Raw genomic sequence first — 10,102 nt, 5'->3', positions numbered from 1 at the left:
GGGGAGGTGAAAGTAGTACACTAACCACATTTCCATCCAGTTTTGCGAGTAAAGTCATACATTATAAAAAAAATCACGACAGCTGTGGTGGAAAAAATACGTTTCGGTAGAATTTGATAAATGCCAACAGAAAATGTGTTTGCTCGACATGGTGGGATCTTTTTGTGTCTAAAATTAATATTGCGAGAAATGTCGGTGGAAACTCCTTTATGCACAAATATTAATATAATAACCATCATATTGAAGTTAACTTAGTCACATGATATGGTGATATGGTCCTCCCACTACGACTCAGGAAACCAAGTAGTTTATAAGGCTACAGATGAAATGATGTATGATTTCACCTTTATTTAACCAGGTAGGCAAGTTGAGAACAAGTTCTCATTTACAATTGCGACCTGGCCAAGATAAAGCAAAGCAGTTCGACAACATACAAAAACACAGAGTTACACATGGAGTAAAACAACATACAATCAATGATGCAGTAGAACAAAATAAGACTATATACAATGTGAGCAAATGATGTGAGATAATGGAGGTAAAGGCAAAAAAAATGCCATGGTGGCAGAGTAAATAAAGTATGGCAAGAAAAAACACTGGAAAGGTAGATTTGTAGTTTGAAGAAAGTTGAAAGTTAAAATATAAATAATATGGTGCAAAGTGATGAAAAATGCAAAATGATGAACTTCACAGGGTGGTGAATGTACACAGGGGTCTTGATGCTCCATTACAATAAATATCGAGGGTCTTATTCTGGTTACATGATGATCGATGCTTAAATATTCTGGCTCTTATCCATAATAATCTCATCATGTAGACTAGAGCTGTTGGCTACAGCGCATGTGCCAAAACCAGAGTAGGCACATTTGCTACTTAACTCATCAGTTTTGTGACTAAACTATCGGTAGAGTTGAAAATGCGATGGAAACATTTAACTTTCGATTTTGAAAACTTCAGTGAAAAGTACATTTTGTGTGCACTGTCATCATGCACAGATTTTTATCCGCAACAAGTCCATTAAGTTGAAACACCATTGGTGAGAAAATTTGCATATTTTCTTTATGCGGATTCTAGAATATTCACATGAAAATCTGTCGCCAATTGGATGGAAACCTGGCTACTGATGTGGTTTTCCAACAACAAGGCTAAGTGCAACATGGCAGTGTTGCCATTGTTTATGAAAGTTGTTCTTCATGTCAAAATAAATGTCTCCAATCCCCATAAAACACTTACAAACTGAAAATATGTGTGTACATTGTACAATCAATTAGTGAGAAAGTTAGCCTCAAATATTACATCAATTTGTACATAACCATTGAGGCAAAGTTGGTTCTGGTTTCAGTTATGTTCGTGTGGGTCAAACAAAACACCATAATGATTGGTTGAAAAAAACTCCCACAATGCAGGAGATGGCTGAAAGATGAAGTTGGTGAAGAGCAACTGCAGAAACTTGCAGTTGACTGTAGTGAAAACTTCTTGACCTTTGATCAAAATAATTTTTGTAAAGTTCATGCAGTCGACACGTAGGTGCAAGTCTGGCATTTTTTATCCCCATAATGAACACTTTGAAAGGCGGTGACCTACAATGACAAAAGTGATCCGTTCAACACGCCCCATGTACGCATCTCTATGGTCAAGGAACCTACGAAGTTTACACAACCATAGAGTGTAACAGGATGCGGTTGTAGTCTCGTGGTAATATATTTTAGCTACTTTAAAATAAATGGCACCTGGACTAGCCAACTAGCCGATTGATAGTGTAATAATAATTCACACAATAATGCACAAATGTTGTGTTATTATTATGAGTATAGCTTCGTCGAAAAGGGACACCCCTTCATACGAGGCTAGATGGTTTATCCGGGAAGCATGTTCATGTGTTTAGGGAAATTAACGGTGTTAGGCTATATAAGGCTACCGTCCTACCACAGATGAGAAATTAGCCAGATATCTCACCGGATGTATACATGTGAAGCATCCTGTTGGCGTTTCAACTCACTACCAAATATGATGAGAGGAAGCCCAGTGGCTGGCAGTGGGAGAAGATGGAGCGAGATGGATTTTGGCCAAGAGTCTTCAAATTGTCTCATCGATGAAACATTTGATCTGCATATAGTTTTCTGTTTCCAAAACTAAAATTGGTAACAAACAGAGTGGTCTGCGTTTCGTATTATGTACCATTTGCCAAAGTTTCTAAAAATTGCGATGTTTAAAAGGAGTGCAAGGGCGGGGTGAGTTACTGCACATGCGCACTTCAGAGTAGGCGTTCCCTAACGAAAATATGCAAATAAATTCTAAAACGCGCCAATAGGATCTCACTAGCTTGTGCTTGGCTCTGCCCACCTCCGTGCTTGTGCTGCAGACTATGATTAATTTGCTCCATTGGAAACGACAGGCTCTGGTCTATCTTGGGTTAGTTATAAAAATCTTTCGTCCTACCTTCAGTTATCACGGAAAATCGTATGAATACAAACAACAGTTGTACGGATTATTCTCGTTTTTACATCACAAGCATCTTCTTCTAAAATATCGGGGATATCTTATTCATGACGTTTGCGCTTTGTAGTTTGTAGACTGTTTGCAAATTTGTACATTCCGAGGAGGCTCTTCTTGACACTACATATAGAACTTGACATTGTCAAAACAGAACGTTTCACTTGGAAGAGGTTGAGTTGCATCAGTGGCACCAGTGTTAGTGTAGAAAATGTCTGACTCTATTATTTTAGCACTGATAGTGTTTCTCATCTTGTGCTTGATTGTAACGGTGGTTGCAGCTGTTGTGTACTCTGGGCTGTTCACTGAGGTCAATATCAAGACAGGGTCGCCTTATATCAAAAACGTTACTATTGCCTACAAACTCCATAAAGGACCTTATAAAGACTGTGGTGCAGCCTTCACAGAGACTGTCAGTATTGGGCCAAAGCTCAATACCATCCGTGTGTCCTACGATGACTCCACAGAGGTAAGGCACCTGAAGTGTGTGTGTGTGTGTGTGTGTGTGTGTGTGTGTGTGTGTGTGTGTGTGTGTGTGTGTGTGTGTGAGAGAGAATAACTGATATAAATAAACTGTCCTCACTTTCAGATGTTTTCTCACTGGCCACTCTTTTCAAAGGGACATGCCTTGAATCCAGAGAGCTGAATGTGAATTCTGATTTGGGAGCATTAATAAAATCAGCTGTACAATGCCACATTGCACAGCTGATGATTTCCCCCTTATTGTGGTTCCAGTTTACTTTGGCATTAGCATACAACTGTCTCATAAATGTCAACGAGATGGGCAAATCCTCCCTCCCATGGGTCAGATGAGAACTGAACTTATGACACTAAATATAGTCTAGTCTAGTAAGTACACTCTGACTAGTATGAATGCAGTTCTGTTCATTTTCATTTATAGTGCTTGTGGGGAATATCTTCTGACACAGTGGCTGTAAGAACAAAGTGTCTTGAGGGTTGTTCCTAGGCCAGTGTCAGGCCTCCTTCTCGATGCCCCACTGTTTAGAAATTTTACACTGCAACAGTTCGTGGAGTATCATTGTTACATCCTTGTTAATCTTTTACTATACCTGTACTGTAATGCACCACCTGTAAAAATACAGCTGGGAACTGTATTTTAATGGATTCAGTCCTTACAAGAGCCTGGGTGTTTAGTCAACAAGCTGTGGCAGCCACACAACAGCTGCCTGTTAGATAGGATCTCAGTACACATCTAGGCTAACTGATGATAAGGGCTGAACACAGGCTGGGTGGTGAGTAGGACGGGCTGGATACGCTCATGTGACCCAATGGTAATAGGAGCAGACAGGCTATAAGAGAAACAGGTTGAAGATTACATTTGTGATGTGAAATTCCTGCAAGACCAGGAGTGAAAGTAAGCCAGAACGGTAGGGCGTACCGGCAAAATAAATAGTTGGGGTACACCGTACTGGTAAAACATGAGCCTATCACAATAATTAAAACATACACTGAGTGTACATAACATTATGAATATGTCATGAAAAGAGCATGAACTGACCAGGTGAATCAAGGTAAAAGCTATGATCCCTTACTGATGTCTCTTGTCAAATCCACTTAAATCAGTGTAGATAAAGGGGAGGAGATGGATTTTGAGAAGCCTTGAGACAATTGAGACATGGATTGTCTATGTGTGCCAGTCAGAGGGTGAGTGGGCAAGACAAAAGATTTAACCTCTCGTCCCACCTACTCAACAGCCAGTGGAATCCCGTGGCGCGTTATTGAAATACCTTAGAAATGCTATTAATTTCTCAAATATATGACTATTTTACACCATTTTAAAGACAAGACTCTCGTTAATCTAACCACACTGTCCGATTTCAAAAAGGCTTTACAACGAAAGCAAAACATTAGATTGTCAGCAGAGTACCGAGCCATAAATAATCAGACACCCATTTTTCAAGCTAGCATATAATGTCACATAAACCCAAACCACAGCTAAATGCAGCACTAACCTTTGATGATCTTCATCAGATGACAATCTTAGGACATTATGTTATACAATACATGCATGTCTGTTCAATCAAGTTCATATTTATATCAAAAACCAGCTTTTTACATTAGCAGGTGACTAGCATGTGACTAGCATTCCCACCGAACACTTCCGGTGAATTTACTAAATTACTCACGATAAACGTTCACAAAAAACATAACAATTATTTTAAGAATTATAGATACAGAACTCCTATATGTACTCGCTATGTCCGATTTTAAAATAGCTTTTCGGTGAAAGCACATTTTGCAATATTCTAAGTAGATAGCCCGGCATCACAGGGCTAGCTATTTAGACACCCAGCAAGTTTAGCACTCACCAAAGTCAGATTTACTATAAGAAAAATGTTATTACCTTTGCTGTTCTTCATCAGAATGCACTCCCAGGACTTCTACTTCAATAACAAATGTTGGTTTGGTCCCAAATAATCCATTGTTATATCCAAATAGCGGCGTTTTGTTCGTGCGTTCAAGACACTATCCGAAAGGGTAAATAAGGGTTACGCGCCCGACGCATTTCGTGACAAAAAAATTCTAAATATTCCATTACCGTACTTCGAAGCATGTCAACCGCTGTTTTAAAATACATTTTTATGCAATTTTTCTCGTAAAAAAGCGATAATATTCCGACCGGGAAAGCGTGTTTACGTTCAAAGAGAGAGAAAGTAAAAGCATGGGATCCCCTCGTGCACGAGCCTCAGTCTGATGGCCCTCTGATCGACCACCATCCAAACGTGCTAAAGTTTTTCAGCCAGCGGCTGGAATTACATCATTCAGCTTTTTCCCGGGTTCTGAGAGCATATGGGAGCTGTAGGAAGTGTCACGTTACAGCAAAGATCCTAAATGTTCAATAAACAGAGCCAAGAAGCCCAAGGAATGGTCAGAGAGGTTACTTCCTGTTTGGAATCTTCTCAGGTTTTTGCCTGCCATATGAGTTCTGTTATACTCACAGACACCATTCAAACAGTTTTAGAAACTTTAGGGTGTTTTCTATCCAAAGCTATTTATATGCATATTCTAGTTTCTGGGCAGGAGTAGTAACCAGATTAAATCGGGTACGTTTTTTATCCAGCTGTGCCAATACTGCCCCCTATCCCCAACAGGTTAAGTGCGTTTGAACAGGGTATGGTAGTAGGTGCCAGGCACACCGGTTTGAGTGTGTCAAGAACTGCAATGCTGCTAAGTCTTTCACATTCAACAGTTTCTCGTGTGTATCAAGAATGTCCACCACCCAAAGGACATCCAGCCAACTTGACACAACTGTGGGAAGCATTGGAGTCAACATGGGCCAGCATCCCTGTGGAACGCTTTCGACATCTTGTAGAGTCCAGGCCCTGATGAAATGAGGTTGTTCTGAGGGCAAAAGGGAGGGGTGGAACTCAATATTAGGAAGGTGTTCTTAACGTTTTGTACACCTGGTGTATATTCCAAGAAAACTGTAGGCTATTACCCTATTTATCATTACCGCATGTCAGTCGGATGAAAAATGAGCAAATGGACTTAAACTTGTGGAATATGTTCCAAAATGTGGTGTGGTTCAATGATAACATTGAAATTTTGTCAAGGCTAAGATGAGTGGTCGAGACAGTCGCCCGCAGACAGAAGTGTACGCATCAATTCAGGTTACAAGACATGTGTAGGCCTAATGAATAACAATCACCAAATTTCATTCAAAACACTTTTTGGTGTTTTGAAAGGGATGTCTCATTGGCAGAATTATTTGAGAGTGTAGTAGCCTAGTAGTTGGAATAGTAGACTAACTGAAGTCTGGACACTGACTGTAGGCCTCACATTAGGGCTGGGCGGTATACTGTATTTTATGATATTCTGGTATTGATGCAGGGACCGGTTTGGGTTTTTACTCTACCTTCTATACCAGTATTTGAATATTTAGTTTGTTAAATGTGATATGCCATGTGTAATGTCAATTTTTATAGTTTACTTCGCTACTTGAGTCATCTCTCTCCGCTCTTTCTCTCCGTGCTACTTTCCACACAGACCTAGCCACGCCCCCTGTCACTCAAGGAGCGCATTTGAAGGTTCCTCAACCACAGACACTTGCTTTCAGTCTGCATGGTCAATGCAGCACATGCAAAGTGAAAACAGCATTGTTATCAACATTGTTGCTTCTTAATATAAATCCACTAGTGTTCTATAATGACATGAGTAGTTTGTGTTTCTTACATCAGCAAACAGCAAGTTTGTCTTTTCTTAGCAAGTTGCCCTAAATCTTATGAGAAGCTAATTGCTACCTAATAAATATACTAAGAGCAAACGTAGCTAGCTAATACAGCCTGATAATACCAGTGATGGTGTAGACCTAAATCAGCATGTTGTTTGTGCAACAGTATCTTCTAAATCAAAGAGGAATATGCAAAGCAAAAATATGTTAGCTACATGAAGTAGTTATGAGAAACCATGCAATGTAGCCAAAGCTTATAGGGTCCCCTGGGAAACACTTATCAACACTTTAGTTCCTACCCTGTCACAATAACTCCTCCCTGGAATTTTAATTTGTTTTCATCTCAAACAACACTGTATTCAAAGTGCCCACTATTATATTCTAACTATAGAATTAGAAAAGTCATTCTATTTCCATGTATCCAATAGTTTTGCTCTAATTCTCAAGTCAAATCGCAATTGCAACATGGTTAAAAATAAGTCCTGGATTATTTGCCCATATCGTGCAGCCCTACGTGGCAGTGTGGAAATTCTCAATTGAGCAGTGTTGTAAAGTTCTTAAGTAAAAATACTTTCAAGTACTACTAAAGTAGTTTTATTTTGGTATCTGTACTTTACTTTACTATTTTTATTTTTAATAACTTCACTACATTCCTAAAGAAAATACTTTACTTTTTACTCCATTCATTTTCCCTGATGCTTGTTACATTTTGAATTTTTATTTTATTTATTTCACCTTTATTTAACCAGGTAGGCTAGTTGAGAACAAGTTCTCATTTACAACTGCGACCTGGCCAAGATAAAGCATAGCAATTCGACACATACAACAACACAGAGTTACACATGGAATAAACAAAACATAGTAGAACAAAAGAAAACTAAAAGTGCATATACAGTGAGTGCAACTGAGGTAAGTTAAGGAAATAAATAGGCCATGGTGGCGAAGTAATTACAATATAGTAATTAAACACTGGAATGGTAGATGTGCAGAAGATGAATGTGCAAGTAGAGATACTGGGGTGCAAAGGAGCTAAATAAATAAATACAGTATGCGGTAGGTAGATAGATGGGCTATGTACAGGTGCAGTGATCTGTGAGTGAATGCTTAGCAGGACAGGAAAATGGTCAAATTCACACATTTGTCAAGAGAACATCCCTGGTCATCTACTGCCTCTGATCTGGAGGACTCACTAAACACAAATGCTTTGTCTGTAAATTTTGTCTGAGTGTAGGAGTGTGCCCCTGGCTATCCGTAAATACAAAAAAAAGAAAGAAAATGGTGCCATCTGGTTTGGTTAATATAATGAATTTGAAATTGTTTGATACTTAAGTACATTTTATCAAATACATTTACTTTTGATAAGTATATTTTAAACCAAATACTTTTAGACTTACTCAAGTAGTATTTTGCTGTGTGACTTTCACTTTTAATTGAGTAATTTTCTATTAACGCATCTTTACTTTTACTCAAGTATGACAATTGGGTATTTTTTCCACCACTGCAATTGAGTGCAGGAAATGCAGAAATAATAAGTGCTGAAATTTGTTTTAGTTGAAGTTGAATTGAACAGTATTAAAAAAATCAGAGTGGAGAAAGACTCATTGAAATCACTTAGAATTTCTTATTTATTTTTTATTTCACCTTTATTTAACCAGGTAGGCAAGTTGAGAACAAGCTCTCATTTACAATTGCGACCTGGCCAAGATAAAGCAAAGCAGTTTGACAACATACAACAACACAGAGTTACACATGGAGTAAAACAAACATACAGTCAATAATACAGTAGAAAAATAAGTCTATATACAATGTGAGCAAATGAGGTGAGATAAGGGAGGTAAAGGCAAAAAAGGCCATGGTGGCAAAGTAAATACAATATAGCAAGTAAAACACTGGAATGGTAGATTTGTAGTAGAAGAAAGTGCGAAATAGAAATAATGGGGTGCAAAGGAGCAAAATAAATAAATAAATTCAGTAGGGGAAGAGGTAGTTGTTTGGGCTAAATTATAGATGGGCTATGTACAGGTGCAGTGATCTGTGAGCTGCTCTGACAGCTGTTGCTTAAAGCTAGTGAGGGAGATAAGTGTTTCCAGTTTCAGAGATTTTTGTAGTTCGTTCCAGTCATTGGCAGCAGAAAACTGGAAGGAGAGACGGCCAAAGGAGGAATTGGCTTTGGGGGTGACCAGACAGATATACCTGCTGGAGCGCGTGCTACAGGTGGGTGCTGCTATGGTGACTAGTGAGCGGAGATAAGGGGGGACTTTACCTAGCAGGGTATTATAGATGGCCTGGAGCCAGTGGGTTTGGCGACAATTATGAAGCGAGGGCCAGCCAACGAGAGCGTACAGGTCGCAGTGGTGGGTAGTATATGCGGCTTTGGTGACAAAACGGATGGCACTGTGATAGACTGCATCCAGTTTGTTGAGTAGGGTATTGGAGGCTATTTTGTAAATGACATTGCCGAAGTCGAGGATCGGTAGGATGGTCAGTTTTACGAGGGTGTGTTTGGCAGCATGAGTGAAGGATGCTTTGTTGCGAAATAGGAAGCCAATTCTAGATTTAACTTTGGATTGGAGATGTTTGATGTGAGTCTGGAAGGAGAGTTTACAGTCTAACCAGACACCTAGGTATTTGTAATTGTCCACATATTCTAAGTCAGAACCGTCCAGAGTAGTGATGCAGGACAGGCGGGCAGGTGCAGGCAGCGATCGGTTGAAGAGCATGCATTTAGTTTTACTTGTATTTAGGAGCAGTTGGAGGGCACGGAAGGAGAGTTGTATGGCATTGAAGCTCGTCTGGAGGTTTGTTAACACAATGTCCAAATCAGGGCCAGAAGTATACAGAATGGTGTCGTCTGCGTAGAGGTGGATCAGAGACTCACCAGCAGCAAGAGCGACATAATTGATGTATACAGAGAAAAGAGTTGGCCCAAGAATTGAACCCTGTGGCACCCCCATAGAGACTGCCAGAGGTCCGGACAACAGGCCCTCTGATTTGACACACTGAACTCTATCAGAGAAGTAGTTGGTGAACCAGGTGAGGCAATCATTTGAGAAACCAAGGCTATTGAGTCTGCCGATGAGGATGTGGTGATTGACAGGGTCGAAAGCTTTGGCCAGGTCAATGAATACGGCAGCACAGTATTGTTTCTTGTCGATGGCGGTTACGATATCGTTTAGGACCTTGAGCGTGGCTGAGGTGCACCCATGACCAGCTCTGAAACCAGATTGCATAGCGGAATGTACAGTTGAAGTCGGAAGTTTACATACACCTTAGCCAAACACATTTAAACTCAGTTTTTCACAATTCCTGACATTTAATCCTAGTAAAAATTCCCTGTTTGACGTCAGTTAGGATCACCACTTTATTTTAAGAATGTGAAATGTCAGAATCATAGTAGAGAGTGATTGATTTATTTCA

At 39.7% G+C, this 10,102-nt stretch overlaps 1 protein-coding gene across 1 annotated transcript in view; it reads left to right on the top strand.

Annotated features, from left to right (window-relative positions):
- The first annotated feature begins 2,390 nt into the window (after positions 1 to 2,390).
- Positions 2,391 to 10,102, top strand: part of LOC115150531 (testis-expressed protein 264) — a 123,055-nt gene continuing 115,343 nt past the window's right edge. Inside the window, exon 1 of the mRNA XM_029693938.1 lies at positions 2,391 to 2,962. Coding sequence (XP_029549798.1) covers positions 2,705 to 2,962 — 258 coding nt within the window. The 5' untranslated portion in view covers positions 2,391 to 2,704. The remainder of the gene's footprint in view (positions 2,963 to 10,102) is intronic.

This window comes from Salmo trutta, chromosome 16, assembly GCF_901001165.1.
Source record: "Salmo trutta chromosome 16, fSalTru1.1, whole genome shotgun sequence".
NCBI lineage: Eukaryota > Metazoa > Chordata > Actinopteri > Salmoniformes > Salmonidae > Salmo > Salmo trutta.
Note: the sequence above shows the minus strand (reverse complement) of the source record. Positions and strands in the feature narration are given on the sequence as shown.